General features: G+C 36.5%; 1 protein-coding gene across 1 annotated transcript in view; it reads right to left on the bottom strand.

Annotated features, from left to right (window-relative positions):
* si:dkey-202e22.2 (netrin-4) overlaps positions 1–16475 on the bottom strand; it is a 21257-nt gene extending 4782 nt beyond the window's left edge. Inside the window, exons 1-4 of the mRNA XM_062044715.1 lie at positions 16116–16475; positions 7224–7657; positions 6851–7159; positions 3484–3610 (exon numbers count right to left, since the gene is read on the bottom strand). Of these exons, the coding sequence (XP_061900699.1) occupies positions 3484–3610; positions 6851–7159; positions 7224–7657; positions 16116–16191 (946 nt within the window). The 5' untranslated portion in view covers positions 16192–16475. The remainder of the gene's footprint in view (positions 1–3483; positions 3611–6850; positions 7160–7223; positions 7658–16115) is intronic.
* Between the last annotated feature and the right edge of the window lie 260 nt (positions 16476–16735).

Here is a 16735-nt window from a genome sequence, read left to right as displayed (position 1 = left end):
AATTTTATTTTTTTTCACAACATGATTTGATTAAATTCTTTGAGGTAAAAATTCGATTGAGAATCGGTTCAAAATGATTCTCAATTCAAAATCAATACTTTTTTATATATGCATGAAATATGGGCATTATATATTAGGGTTCAGAGTCTTTGGGCCACACATGATTCGATTCGATTCTTGGAGGTAACGATTTGATTGAGAATCGATTCAAAATTATTCTCAATTCAAAACCAATACTTTTTTAATAACCTTGAACCTTAGGGAGCACATATGCATGAAATATGGGCGTTATTATGATGAATCATATATTAAGGCTCTGATTCTTTGGGCGCTACATGATTCGATTCGATTCGATTCGATTGAGAATCGATTCAAAATGATTAATTCAAAATCAATACTTTTTTAATAACCTTGAACCCTTAGTGGGCACATATGCATGAAATATGGGCGTTATTATGATGAATCATATATATTAGGGCTCTGATTCTTCGGGCGCCACATGATTCGATTCGATTGAGAATCGATTCAAAATTATTCTAAATTCAAAATCAATACATTTTTAATAATATGCATGAAATATGGGCATTATTATTATGAATCATATATTTTTGGGCTCTGAGTCTTTGGGCGCCACATGATTCGATTCTTGGAGGTAACGATTTGATTGAGAATCGATTCAAAATTATTCTCAATTCAAAATCAATACTTTTTTAATAACCTTGAACCCTTAGGGGGCACATATGAATGAAATATGGGCATTATTTTGATGAATCATATATTTTAGGGCTCTTGTGTCTGGGCGCCACATGATTCGATTTGATTCTTGGAGGTAACGATTCGATTGACAATCGATTCAAAATTATTCTCAATTCAAAATGAATACTTTTATAATAACCTTGAACCCTTAGGGGGCACATATGCATGCAATATGGGCGTTATGATGAATCATATATATTAGGGCTCTGATTCTTCGTGCGCCACATGATTTGATTCGATTGAGAGTCAATTCAAAATTATTCTAAATTAAAAATCAATACTTTTTTAATAACCTTGAACCATTAGGGGGCACATATGCATGAAATATGGGCATTATTATGATTAACTATATATATTAGGGCCCTTAATCTGGGCGCCACATGATTCGATTCTTGGAGGTAACGATTCGATTGAGAATCGATTCAAAATGATTCTCAATTCAAAATCAATACTTTTTTAATATCCTTGAACCCTTAGGGGGCACATATGCATGAAATATGGGCATTATTATGATGAATCATATATGTTAGGGCCCTGAGTCTGGGCGCCACATGATTCAATTTGATTCTTGGAGGTAACGATTCGATTGAGAATCGATTAAAAATGATTCTCAATTCAAAATCAATACTTTTTTTAATAACCTTGAACCCTTAGGGGGCACATATGCATGACATATGGTCGTTATTATGACGAAACATATATATTAGGGCTCTGATTCTTCGGGCGCCACATGATTCGATTCGATTGAGAATCGATTCAAAATGATTCTCAATTCAAAGTCAATACTTTTTTATTAACCTTGAATCCTTAGGGGGCACATAGGCATGAAATATGACAAAATATGGCCTAATATATATATGATGGATCATATATATTAGGGATCTGAGTCTGGGCGCCACATGATTCGATTCGATTCTTGGAGGTAACGATTTGATTGAGAATCGATTCAAAATTATTTTCGATTCAAAATCAATACTTTTTTAATAACATTGGGTGCCACTTCTATGATTAACTACATTCCTCCATAAATTAGACAAACAGCTCTGATACATTTTTATAGTACTTAAAATAAAACTGTGTAGAATTTTATTAAACTAAACATTTAATAAAGTCAAATACAAATAAGGCAACAAGAGAAGTATCCAACACTTCTCTTTTCTAAAGTCTATCCGTGCAGCAGATATGGTATATATATATATATATATATATATATATATATATATATATATATATATATATATATATATATATATATATATATATATATATATGTATGTATATGTATGTATATATATATATGTATGTATATATGTATGTGTATATATGTATATATATATATATATATGTATATGTATGTATATGTATATGTATGTATATGTATATGTATGTATATATGTATATATATATATATATATGTATATATATATGTATGTATATATATATGTATATACATATATATATATATGTATGTATATATATATATATATATATATATATATATATATATATATATATATATATATATATATATATATATATATATATATATATATATATATATATATATTTAAATTATAAATAAATAAATGGGTTGTACTTGTATAGCGCTTTTCTACCTTCAAGGTACTCAAAGCGCTTTGACACTATTTCCACATTTACCCATTCACACACACATTCACACACTGATGGCGGGTGCTGCCATGCAAGGCGCTAACCAGCAGCCATCAGGAGCAAGGGTGAAGTGCTTTGCCCAAGGACACAACGGACATGACTAGGATGGTAGAAGGTGGGAATTGAACCCCAGTAACCAGCAACACTCCGATTGCTGGTACAGCCACTCTACCAACTTCGCCACGCCGTCCCATTTATATATATATATATATATATATATATATATATATATATATATATATATATATATATATATATATATATATATATATATATATATATATATATATATATATATATATATATATATATATATATATATATAAGAAAAAACAGGCTATTTCATCCGTACAAGCCTGTTTTATTATAAAATCCCCTGAAGAACAGGGAAACCTGTGAAACAGGCTTGTAGGGATGAAATAGCCTCTGTGTTTTTTCCTGACCTAACTTATATTCCCCCTATTTAAGGATCAAGGCAACTGACGCTGCATATGGTGGCTGTGCATTTGTGAAATCGGTCGTTCATAGGAATGAAAAATCGATGAAAAAATATACGTACATATCTTTTTAAATCTACTTAGGATTTTTTTTTTAATAGTTACAAATAAGAATCGCAATTCATTTGAAAATAGATTTTTGTGACACCCCTAATATGTAATATATATATTATTTAGGGCTGCAACTAACGATTAATTTGATAATCGATTAATCTGTCGATTATTACTTCGATTAATCGATTAATAATCGGATAAAAGAGACAAACTACATTTCTATCCTTTCCAGTATTTTATTGGAAAAAAAACAGCATACTGGCACCATACTTATTGTGATTATTGTTTCTCAGCTGTTTGTACATGTTGCAGTTTATAAATAAAGGTTTATAAAAAAATAAAAATTGTTAATTAATCACCAACTATTTTTATAACCGATTTGAATCGATTTAATCGATTAGTTGTTGCAGACATAATATTATTATATATATAACTTTTTAAAAATGAATTGCTTTTTTCCTCCTTGTTCCAGGATGGTCCTCTCAGGGCGTCTGTGTTTACTTACTCTGGCACGGGTTTGCATCTCTGCTGCTGCCGTTGGCGGGCCTCCAGGGACGGTCGTTGTAGAGCGACGCACACTTCTCACAGTGGTAGCCTGCTGTGTGGTGAGTACACACACACCGACCTGACACCTGTAAGGCACATGGCGGGGTTTTCAGCAACCTCGCCCCAAACACATACTTTCAAGAGGCGGCCTTCAAATAAAGAATCCACCAGCCACAACAACAAAGAAGCTATTTCACAAATGACAGAAGTGGGGGAGAGTTTGGGTGTTTCTAATATTTAGATTGTAGCTAAATTAAGTACTATAATATTTGAAACCGCTGCACTACAAAAAACAAACTCCTTGTCTCTTTGTGTCACTCTTGTGTCAGTTTTCTTTAAATTGTGTTCCAAATGTGGTGGCTTGTCGATGAAAATCCAGTAACATGGTCTCAAAATGTTTAACTGGCACCTCATAAAAAACATACCCACCTGTTATTTTCTCCACCTAATCATGCCACACTAATAAACATCTTTTTACTTTATTAATACCTCTCTCTGAGTCAATTAAAAGTGAGCATTTTAATGTTTGTTTACTCTTGTATTGTATGTCATTAGATTATCCATGTGGAGATCAGCCCATATTTGGTAAATATAACTATACAAAACACCATAAACATACCATGTCTTCCACCTAAACTACTATAAAAAATATTGTATTAGTTTATCAATACAAATAATTACACATTTTGTAAAAGTTATCGTATTTTCCGGACCATAGGGCGCACCGGATTATAAGGCGCACTGTCGATGAGCGGGTCTAGTCAGCTCTATTTTCATACAAAAGGCGCACCGGATTATAGGGCTTGTTATTATTTGTTTCTAGATGTAAAACACTTCCTTGTGGTCTACATAACATGTAATGGTGGTTCTTTGGTGAAAATGTTGCATAGATTATGTTTTACAGACCACCTTCGAGTTGCTTTCTGACGCCGTTTTGTGGGCGGTCTTATTTACGTGGCTCACCTTCGGCAGCGTCTTTTCTCCGTCATCTTTGTTGTAGCGGTGTAGCGTGCAAGGACGGGAGTGGAAGAAGTGTCAAAAGATGGAGCTAACTGTTTTAATGACATTCACACTTTACTTCAATCAATAACGGAGCAGCATCTTATCCGTGGCTCACTAGTGCAATAACAAGGCCGGAAATGTGTCCTGTGAAAAAAACATCCGACCGGAACTCTCTAATAACTAAAGTTCCTTGGGTGAATAATGTAAACTCACTACACCGGTATGTTTTAGCGCTTTCATGGCGAGTTTACTGACAGATATAAGTAAGAACTTTACACTACTTTATATTAGAAATGGCAACAGTGGAGGATGAATGTCCCATAACAAGAACATAGAGAAAGAGAAGAAGCTTATCAACTACGGCGGACACGTGTATATTTTCAGGACTTATGCAGATCCCAAATACAGATCAGCAGGTACCAAAGGCTAAGAAAAGTTGGTTGTGCATAATATTGCGAAACAAAACGCCAGATAATGTCTTACCTTATACACACACCATAATAATACTCCTATGTTGAAGCACAGTACAATCCATCAAGTGGTGCGGCTTCATAGCTTACCAAAGTCCTACTAAAACATTTTGATAGATTTTTGAGCGCCGTGTGTAATGTTCTATTTTGTCAATGGAACATATAAAATCTTGGTTTTGTTTACTTGAGTCATATTGCAGTCTACACATACTGTATCTCTTATGTGTGACTGCCATCATATTGCCGTCTACAAGTATCTCTTATGTGTGACTGCCATCTACTGGTCACACTTATCATTTCACCATGTACCAAATAAAATAGCTTTGAGGTCGGTTAGGACAACCAGAATTATTCTGTATATTAGGCGCACTGTCGAGTTTTGAGAAAATGGAAGGATTTTAACTTCGCCTTATAGTCCGAAAAATACGGTACAATCCCTGTTTTTACAGTGCATTGCTGTAAATGGGAAAAGGGTACCACTGATGATTTTACGGTAAAATTCTGGCGACTGAGCAGCCAGCTTTTTACAGTCAAATCTACTTACCGTATTTTTTGGACTATAAGTCGCAGTTTTTTTCATAGTTTGGCCGGAGGTGCGACTTATACTCAAGAGCGACTTATGTGTAAAATATCAAATAATATTATTTAGCTCATTCACCTAAGAGACTAGACCAGGGGTCGGCAACCCGCGGCTCTAGAGCCGCATGCGGCTCTTTAGCGCCGCCCTAGTGGCTCTCTGGAGCTTTTCAAAAATGTATGAAAAATGGAAAAAGATGAGGGGAAAAAATATATTTTTTGTTTTAATATGGTTTCTGTAGGAGGACAAACGTCGCACAAACCTCCCTAATTGTTATAAAGCACACTGTTTATATTAAACATGCCTCACTGATTCGAGTATTTGGCGAGCGCCGTTTTGTCCGACTAATTTTGGCGGTCCTTGAACTCACCGCAGTTTGTTTAAATGTATAACTTTCTCCGACTTTCTAGGACGTGTTTTATGCCACTTCTTTTTCTGTCTCATTTTGTCCACCACACTGTTAACGTTGTGCGTGAAGGCACAAAGGTGAGTTTTGTTGATGTTATTGACTTGTGTGGAGTGCTATTCAGACATATTTGGTCACTGCATTAATGCTAGCTAATCGATGCTAACATGCTATTTAGGCTAGCTATTTGTACATATTGCATCATTATGCCTCATTTGTAGCTATATTTGAGGTAATTTGGTTTCCTTTAAGTCATCTTAATTCAATTTATATCTCATGACACACTATCTGTATGTAATATGGCTTTTAATTTTTTGCGGCTCCAGACAGATTTGTTTTTGTATTTTTGGTCCAATATGGCTCTTTCAACATTTTGGGTTGCCGACCCCTGGACTAGACGTATAAGATTTCATGGGATTTAGCGATTAGGAGTGACAGATTGTTTGGTAAACGTATAGCATGTTCTATATGTTATAGTTATTTGAATGACTCTTACCATAATATGTTACGTTAACATACCAGGCACGTTCTCAGTTGGTTATTTATGCCTCATATAACGTACACTTATTCAGCCTGTTGTTCACTATTCTTTATTTATTTTAAATTGCCTTTCAAATGTCTATTCTTGGTGTTGGCTTTTATCAAATAAATTTCCCCAATAAATGCGACTTATACTCCAGTGCGACTTATATATGTTTTTTTCCTTCTTTTTCGGCCGGTGCGACTTATACTCCGGAGCGACTTATACTCCGAAAAATATGGTACTTTTTTTTACAGTGTAGCCTTGCAGACATTCCATCAATGATTGTGCGGCCACTTTGGGCATCCCTGGTCTAAAAGACTGTTGTGAACTTCCTGAAAAGCCACTCACCGTGTTACTGTCCTGTTGTGTGTCTTGGTTGCTGTGGAGCGGAACACAAAACTCAGCGTGTCCGTGACACAGACACGTCCCTTGAGCCAGAAGGTTATAAACGGCAAACGGTTCGAAAGCAGGTGGTTCTGTGGTTGGTGAAAGAAATGTGGGCTGCGGTTCTTCTAGGGAGGGTTGCGGGGGCGAAGGACACGTCCGAGCTTTCAGCAGTTTAATACGGAGGTTGGTGAGGGTCAGGCGGGCAAGAGCCTCCGGGCTGTACGGGTCTAGAACTGTCTCTCTGCCGGGGTCCAGTATCCGTAAAATCACCTTAAGAAGAGAGAGTGCGTTAGTTGGAAGGAGACTGCTGACATGGCGTGCTCGTACACCTTACCTCCCCGCCGCTACACGGTGCTGTGCTGCTGTAACGGGACGTACACAAAGAGCCAGGCTGATTAAAATCATCGGGCAAACCAAACTCCATGCTACAGTTGTGTGCAAACACCTTAAGGACATCCCAGGATTTCCCAAAGTCAGGCGAGCGCTCGACGGCCATGGCGGCCGGCCGCGGCGAGCGGAACAACAAAACCACATGGGACAGACAGAAGTGTGTTCCCAGGTCCAGGTGGATCTCATCGTGTCCTCCTTGCGCTGCACTGGATTCCCACCAGGTATTTGGATGCGAGAAGGGGTCGTCCGTCATGTGACTAGGCGGGTGGGGGCAGGGGGTGGTGTCGTTCCCACAGCCGCCTGAGAGGATGGTGAGGCCCCTGCCTGTAGCCAGGTTCCTAATGGGCGGACTGCAGGCATGGTCTGCACACCTGGAGACTGAAACAGATGCACAGTCAGTGGCACACCTTATTATAAACCAGACCTGGGTAAATGAAGGCCCGTTAAGTTTTCAATCTGGCCCGCCGGACATTCCTAAATTATTTTTTTAGATCTTTAAGATGGAAAGTGTAGCTGCCATTATGATGTGCAGTGATGTTTTCAAATGGCCGTAAGTCTTCAACTATACTAAGTCTTTCAATGCTTGGGATCTGCGCTTTAGCATGATGTACTAGTTACTATGGTAATCTAATTAGTTACTATCAGTGTTTCCCACACATTCATTTATTTGTGACGGCCTGCCACGAAAGAATTACGTCCTCCACAAATACAAAAAAAAAAAAAAAAAAAAATTTTTTTTTTGTCCTGTCCAGCTTCTCAGGCAAATCATATAGTTGATGTAGATGCCCATATCGGCTGTTCAGATTTACTTTACAAAAGAGAAGTGTAGGATACTTCTCTTGTTGCCTTATTTGTATTTGACCACTACTGTTTTCTGTTTATTTGTTACTGACTGTGGCAGGACACCTCTGCCTCTGTTTCACTTTATGTTGCTGGTAAATAATATGGTTGTAGTAGTAGGCTAAAGTTAAATTCTTTAGTATGCACTAATTAAAGGGGCAGAGCTTTAAGAGACATTTTAGCTTTTATATTTTATCAGATATATTTTTTGTAAGAACCACAATTAATAAATATATTTCAGTGAATAACTTATTGTTCAAATCTGTATATAAATATGTACATAAAGTGTTGTAATTATATTGTAAAATGGATGGATGGATGGATGGACGTTTAAAACAAAACTGTTATTATTAATTAGTAAGTATACATTTTTTGAGCCTTTTTAGAGAAAATCATATCATTGTAGTAAATTACGCAAATTACTCGATGATGTCATGGTGACCACGCCCATAGCCACGCCCATAGTCACGCCCCCACCGCCACATGTATCTTGGCAGTTTATGGGAAACACTGACTATGGTAATCTAATTAGTTACTATGGTAATCTATAGTATGTGGGCTCTGTACCGCTGATGTCGTTCTGGCTTGTGCAGCCCTTTGAGACACTTGTGATTAAGGGCTATATAAATAAACATTGATTGATTGATTAATTGATCTAATTAGTTACTATGGTAATCTAAATCACAGCAGCTCAGACGAGGTACCAAGCAGTGTGGGTGGGGAGCGTTTCCACAGAGTGTTTCCAGACCGGCCAGCCTGAAATGCGGGTGTCAGAGACAGACGCGGAAGGAGATTTTTACAACAAAGTTCTAAAGCTTAGTGATGTATCAGATTGTAGGTGGTTTATGCGTTCATATTTCGCTGTGTTTGTTGCATTTTTGTTGCGTTTTGCGTGATTGTAAAATATGCCAATCAAGAGAGGGTGTGACGTTCATATGTTGTCAATATTCAGTGTTTTATCGTTCATAGTTAATATTGTAAATCCCACATTCTTTTTTTTCATCTACATTCTGGGTGTCTCATTCAGTAAAAAAAATGTGAAATTCCATTCCGATTTTTAAGGCAGTCTGTCATAACGTTTTTAGCATTCAATCGGACATTATTGTGAGATTTTGTATTAGTGTTCCTAAAAATAGGACCCAATCACACATACTGTATAGCAGATTTTCACAGCTTGTGTGTGTGTGTGTGTGTGTGTGTGTGTGTGTGTGTGTGTGTGTGTGTGTGTGTGTGTGTGTGTGTGTGTGTGTGTGTGTGTGTGTGTGTGTGTGTGTGTGTGTGTGTGTGTGTGTGTGTGTGTGTGTGTGTGTCTGCGTGTCTGCATAGATAGATAGAGATATGTACAGAGGTGGGTAGTAACGCGCTACATTTACTCCGTTACATCTACCTGAGTAACTTTTGGGATAAATTGTACTTCTAAGAGTAGTTTTAATGCAACATACTTTTACTTGAGTATATTTATAGAGAAGAAACACTACTTTTACTCCGCTCCATTTATCTACATTCAGCTCGCTACTCGCTACTGATTTTTATCGATCTGTTAATGCACGCTTTGTTTGTTTTGGTTTGTCAGACAGACCTTCAAAGTAGGATCTATCGCATGCCTGCGTTTCACCAATCAGATGCAGTCACTGGTGACGTTTGACTCCGTTTCACCAATCAAACAGAGCCAGGCGGTCACGTGATTAACTGCACATAAAGTTTCAGCGGCAAACAACAACAAGCTTAAGCTTACATGAACTCAACGTCAAATTTGAGGAAGCACATCGCGGTAAGTAACGTTAGTAGATATTTTGGCTGTCAGCGTAGGCTGATGTTAGCTTCCCTGCTATGAATCACTGTCAAATGTACATCGTGTGGGGACATTTATTAACGCACTGCAGCCTCATAGACAGACAGAGACACACACACACACACACACACACACACGCATGCATAGAAACACCAATCAGAAGTGCACAGTGTGTTCCCAGGTGCAGCCCACACCTATCAGTTTATGGTTTGCGTAAAGGCTAACTTGTTATTTTCCTTTGTAATCTCTGCCTACTGAGCCTATGGTGCTGTTAAGTTATTGTGGCTCAATTTGCCTTAATTTTTTTTTATATTAATGTATTATTATTTAATATATATTATTGTTTTAGTTGCTTAAGAGATATTCCTGGCTCTGAATTTGCTCATTGCTATTTTTATGTTTTTGTGCACTATTTGTTGCCGTCATCATTAAACGAACAGGTTACTCATCAGTTACTCAGTACTTGAGTAGTTTTTTCACAACATACTTTTTACTTTTACTCAAGTAAATATTTGGGTGACTACTCCTTACTTTTACTTGAGTAATAAATCTCTAAAGTAACAGTACTCTTACTTGAGTACAATTTCTGGCTACTCTACCCACCTCTGGATATATATCAGATCTCTATAGATAGATATATTGGCACCGACACATTTTTTTCTCTTAATATGGCCCCCCGAGTCAAAATAATTGCCCAGGCCTGTAATAAACCCTCAAGGTCATGGATGATTCACGTGTGTTTCTTAGTTCTTAGTTACATACAACCTATACCCCCCCCCCTATGGACTCTCAGGTTCCCTTTATAGCGCGGCAGCAATGCCTGTGACATTTCCAGGATGTAAAGCGATAGACAAAATGCGTCCTGTAACCGAAGAAGGACTATTATGAGAAAAGAAAATGGCTCCCTTAGCAAATGCAACCGCTTGAAAAAGAGCTGTCAAAAATTCTGCCTTTACAAAAATAATAATGCTCAGTTTTGATTTACACTGTCAGAGAGGTACTCTTTAACAATGTATTTATTATTGTGGTTTGCTGTAGTGTAAGCCAACACTGCATCATATTTACAGAAGACGTGTCGTATATTCATGTAGTAACAGTGCAGACAAGTGTCAAACTCAAGGCCAGGGGGCCAGATCTGGCCCACCACGTCATTTTATGTGGCCTGCGAAAGCCTGGAATTAATATGCTTCAGTAAAGTATTTTCATCTTTTCTTACTAAATGTATTTGTTCTTTCCATTTTTACATGAATTAATACACGTACTGCATGCAATTGCATACTTTTTAAACTTTAATTTGAGCTAATAATGAAACACAATATATTATAATACATTCCAATACATTATTGTAGCAATTTTTTGTTGGAATAAAAACAAACACCTGATAACTAAATTATTCGGTATCCATCAAATTGTACACTTTAAAAATGACAATTGACTTTATGGTAAAAATATGGCGACTGAGCTGCCTTTTTTAAATTTATTTTTATTATTTTTTTACAGAAAAACGTTTGTACTGTTTTTACATATACAATAATACACTATAAAAACAACAACCATAATTTTAACGGTAAAAAATTATGGCAGCGCCGTTGCATGAGGTTTACCGTATAAAACAGTGTTACTGTTTTCCATTCCATTTACAGTATATTATGTAAAAAAAATTAAAATTAAAAAAGACAGCAAATTTTATGGTTAAATTCTGAAGCCTGAGTACAGTAAAATCTTAAGATTATTTTTTTTTACAGCATACTTAAAAAAAAGATAACAAATGCATGATAATTATGCAAAATAATTCATGATAATTATGCATGATTATTAAAAGTCACATTCTGGCTACTACTACTTTTTTAGGAAAAAAAAATAACACCAAAGAATTTAGGGGGGGGTTTAGGAATATTTTAGGGAGATTTAAGTCCCCCTAAAAAGGCCAAATTATCTCACCGGTTTATCATCACCTATATGTGTAATATCTGTAATTTTAACTGCGAAAAAATGGCCAAAAAATATTGAAGATAAAGTTCAGCGCCATACCACACCCACATGTAATGGCGTAGGCAAAATAAGTTTGCAATTTATCATCACCTTTATGTGTAGTATCTGTAACTTTAATCGGGACTCATTTGGCCAAAGTGCCTAGGAGGAGTTCGTTAAAGTACGACCCCTTTTTTTGACGAAACAAATGCCAAAAACCATCGCAGTTCGGCACCATACCACGCCCACATCTTATGGCGTAGAAAACATTTGTTGGCAATTTATCATCAGCTTTATGTGTAATATCTGTAACACATTTGGTCAAATCCCTAGGAGGAGTTCGTTAAAGTTCAACCCCTTTTTCCGCCGAAAAATTACCAAAAAACATTGAAGATAAAGTTTGGCGCTATACCACGCCCACATCTTATGGCGTAGGAAAAGTTATTTGGCAATTTATCATCAGCCTTATGTGTAGTATCTGTAACTTTAACTGTGACACATTTGGTCAAAGTCCCTAGGAGGAGTTTGTTAAAGTACGACCCCTTTTTTCACCGACAAATGACCAAAAAACATTGAAGATAAAGTTTGCCGCCATACCACGCCCACATCCTATAGCGTAGGAAAAGTTAGTTGGCAATTTATTATCAGCTTTTTGTGTAGTATCTGTAACTTTAACTGTGACACATTTGGTCAAAGTCTGTAGGAGGAGTTTGTTAAAGTTCAACCCTATTTTTCGCCGAAAAATTACCAAAAAGCATTGAAGATAAAGTTTGGCGCCATACCACGCCCACATCTTATGGCGTAGGAAAAATGTGTTCACAATTTATCATCGACTATATGTGTAATATCTGTAATTTTAATTGTGACTCATCTGGTCAAAGTCCCTAGGAGAAGTTTGTTAAAGTACGACCCCTTTTTTCACCGACAAATGACCAAAAAACATTGAAGATAAAGTTCGGCGCCATACCACGGCCACATCCTATAACGTAGGAAAATTTGTTGGCAATTTATCTTCGTCTATATGTGTAATATCTGTAACTTTAATTGCGACTTATTTGGTCAAAGCCCCTAGGAGGAGTTCGTTAAAGTACGACCCCTTTTTTGGACGGAAAAAATGCAAAAAACCATTGCAGCAGAGTTCGGCGCCATACCACGCCCACATCTTATGGTGAAGAAAAATTTGTTGGCAATTTATCATCAGCTTTGTGTAATATTTGTAACTTTAACTGTGAGACATTTGGTCAAAGTCCCTAGGAGGAGCTTGTTAAAGTACAACCCCTTTTTTTCGCCGAAAAATGGCCAAAAAACATTGAAGATAAAGTTCAGCGCCATACCACGCCCACATCTTATGGCGTAGGAAAAATGTGTTCTCAATTTATCATCGCCTAAATGTTTAATATCAGTAATATTAATCCCGACTGATTTGGTCAAAGTCCCTAGGAGGAGTTCGTTAAAGTACGACCCCTTTTTTTTTGCGGAAAAATGGAAGACGAAAACCAAGATGGCCGACTTCCTGTTCGTTTTCAGGTATGGGTTCCTCAGACTTTAATGTGCGTCCTGTCATGATGGACGTCTCCTGCGATTTTCGTGTTGATACGTGAAACTGGTAGGAAGGGCTAATTATTTTCTCCTTTTAAAGGTGGCGCTGGAGAGGCAATTTTGAAATTTTTAATCAATCAATTAATCAAAATGTATTCATAAAGCGCTTTTCATACATAAAAGAAATGCAACGCAAAGTGCTTTAAAAACAATAACCCGATGACCCATATCCCCCATTATCACAACACACACACATGCAACTATATGAAGAAATGAATGCATGGTCGAGTACAGAGGAGACATGTGAGTAAACACTATCACAGGAGGTCATCAGACCAATTTTTAATAAGGGTACCTTAGACAAAGTTTTTAATACTGACAACATGAGACTAGACAGTTAGTTTGCTTAATGCAAATGTGCTTAATTGTATTGTCCGTAGTTGACTTGGACTTAGACTTAGACAAACCTCAATGATCCACAAGGGAAAGTGTTCCACACAGTAGCTCAGTTAGAAAGGATGGAAAGGATAATGCACATAAGGGCACTAAAGAGGGCGAAAAACTATGTAAAAAGTAGACCAAAAATGTACCATAATATATAACAATATGAAATATAACATATGTAATATATACACTACCGTTCAAAAGTTTGGGGTCACCCAAACAATTTTGTGGAATAGCCTTCATTTCTAAGAACAAGAATAGACTGTCGAGTTTCAGATGAAAGTTCTCTTTTTCTGGCCATTTTGAGCGTTTAATTGACCCCACAAATGTGATGCTCCAGAAACTCAATCTGCTCAAAGGAAGGTCAGTTTTGTAGCTTCTGTAACGAGCTAAACTGTTTTCAAATGTGTGAACATGATTGCACAAGGGTTTTCTAACCATCAATTAGCCTTCTGAGCCAATGAGCAAACACATTGTACCATTAGAACACTGGAGTGATAGTTGCTGGAAATGGCCTCTATACACCTATGTAGATATTGCACCAAAAACCAGACATTTGCAGCTAGAATAGTCATTTACTACATTAGCAATGTATAGAGTGTATTTCTTTAAAGTTAAGACTAGTTTAAAGTTATCTTCATTGAAAAATAAGGACATTTCATTGTGACCCCAAACTTTTGAACGGTAGTGTATATATACTGTATATGCAACATCACGCTTCAAATATTGCAGCTTCACCACATTGCTGATTTTTTGAGGACATATTTTTTGGTCCTAAATTAAGCATTTTCAATCATGAAATGGCTAAATGAAGTAAAAATATCAATACTATGGTATTGGCCACTAGATGAGACCAAACTAATCAGAGTGCACTGTTCAGTATCGTGGCCACTGATTGGCTCAGCCACAGACAGTTTAACTGCAGTTTATTGGATTAAAAGACTATAAAGGGGACTAAAGGGTGTTATTTCTGATCTAGAGGGCTCTCATAAAGTAAAAAAACTAACATATTTTGAAGGTTGTAAACAGGTTTTGTATGCCCTATATATTTTTTATTATTAATGATTCTTACTTTGCGAAAATTCATTCATCGCTCTTATATCCAGAATCAATTAACAGTGTCAACAGTGTCAATCTACAATGTAAATAGTCATGTAAATAAAGAAAACACATTGAATGAGGTGTCCAAACTTATGGACTGTACTGTATGTAGCTTAAAAAAATAACAATAATAATAAATAAATAAAAAAGATTTTAAAAAATATACATATACAATACATATATAATAAATAAATAAAAGTAAATAAAATCTTGCATAATTAATCATGTAAAAAGTAAAATACGAATGACTTCAATAAAATCATTACCGTATTTTTCGGAGTATAAATCGCTCCGGAGTATAAGTCGCACCGTCCGAAAATGCACAATAAAGAAGGAAAAAAACATATATAAGTTGCACTGGAGTATAAGTCGCATTTTTGGGGGAAATGTATTTGATAAAAGCCAACACCAAGAATAGACATTTAAAAGGCAATTTAAGATAAATAAAGAATAGTGAACAACAGGCTGAATAAGTGTACGTTATATGAGGCATAAATAACCAACTGAGAACGTGCCTGGTATGTTAACGTAACATATTATGGTAAGAGTCATCCAAATAACTATAACATATAGAACATGCTATACGTTTACCAAACAATCTGTCACTCCTAATCGCTAAATCCCATGAAATCTTATACGTCTAGTCTCTTAGGTGAATGAGCTAAATAATATTATTTGATATTTTACGCTAATGTGTTAATCATTTCACACATAAGTCGCTCCTGAGTATAAGTCGCACCCCCGGCCAAACTATGAAAAAAACTGCCACTTATAGTCCGAAAAATACGGTAAATAGTCATGAAAATAAAGAAAACACATTGAATGAGGTGTCCAAAATTTTGACCTGTACTGTATGTAGCTTAAAAAAATAAAATAAAAAAGATTTTAAAAAATATGAATATACAATAAATATATAATAAATAAATAGAAGTAAATAAAATCTTACATAACTAATAATGTAAAAAGTACAATACGAATGACTTCAATAAAATAATTAATATTAGGTAAAAGCCAAATCAAAAATAATAACAAATACCATTAAAGACCAAAATGGGCCGTGTTGTAACTTGAATCTTAAACACCAGCACGGTGATTTAGGGTAATACCCGCACACCTTATGATTCACCCACATGAAACAGTGCACCTCACCTGCACGGCTCCGCACCACCACCACCAACACCCAGCTGAGCGCGAGTATCATCCTCTGACCACCTTTCAGCAACATCACCAACGCTTCTCTTTACAATCTCGATCCAGAAAGCAGCAATGGCATGATAAGCACACAAGCGCGTATCTCGGTCAATTACGCACAGTCTGTGCAGAAGTAGTCTGGAGTATCAATCAAATGCAGATTGCAGACTAATTTGAAGCGTCCGCAAGGACATCACTGAGCTCCTCCCCGGTGGTAATCCCAAAGCTCCACCTTAGACTGAAGCACTAAATAATATCCAGATGAAGCCGAGAATCCATGCAAGGAGGAGAACCACAATCATGGAGAGGCAGACAACAGTGCTGTCCTCCAGGCAGGTTCATAGCACTAAACACTGGAGCGGAGGGTGCGCTCTATTTAGCCACACAACCCACTCATTCCAGTGTCTACAACACACACACACACACTTGCACCGTTGGGGGAAAGACCTCATAGTGTTGCGATGTGTTCATGTAAAGCAGCCACACAGAGATAATGGACATGTTTGTTAACAATACTAAGTACATGCTGATACTATTTTACTTTTTGGACTTGTTGATCATGATTCTAATCATAATCA

The sequence above is a fragment of the Entelurus aequoreus genome, linkage group LG01 (assembly GCF_033978785.1).
Source record: "Entelurus aequoreus isolate RoL-2023_Sb linkage group LG01, RoL_Eaeq_v1.1, whole genome shotgun sequence".
In the NCBI taxonomy this organism is placed as follows: Eukaryota; Metazoa; Chordata; class Actinopteri; order Syngnathiformes; family Syngnathidae; genus Entelurus; species Entelurus aequoreus.
Note: the sequence above shows the minus strand (reverse complement) of the source record. Positions and strands in the feature narration are given on the sequence as shown.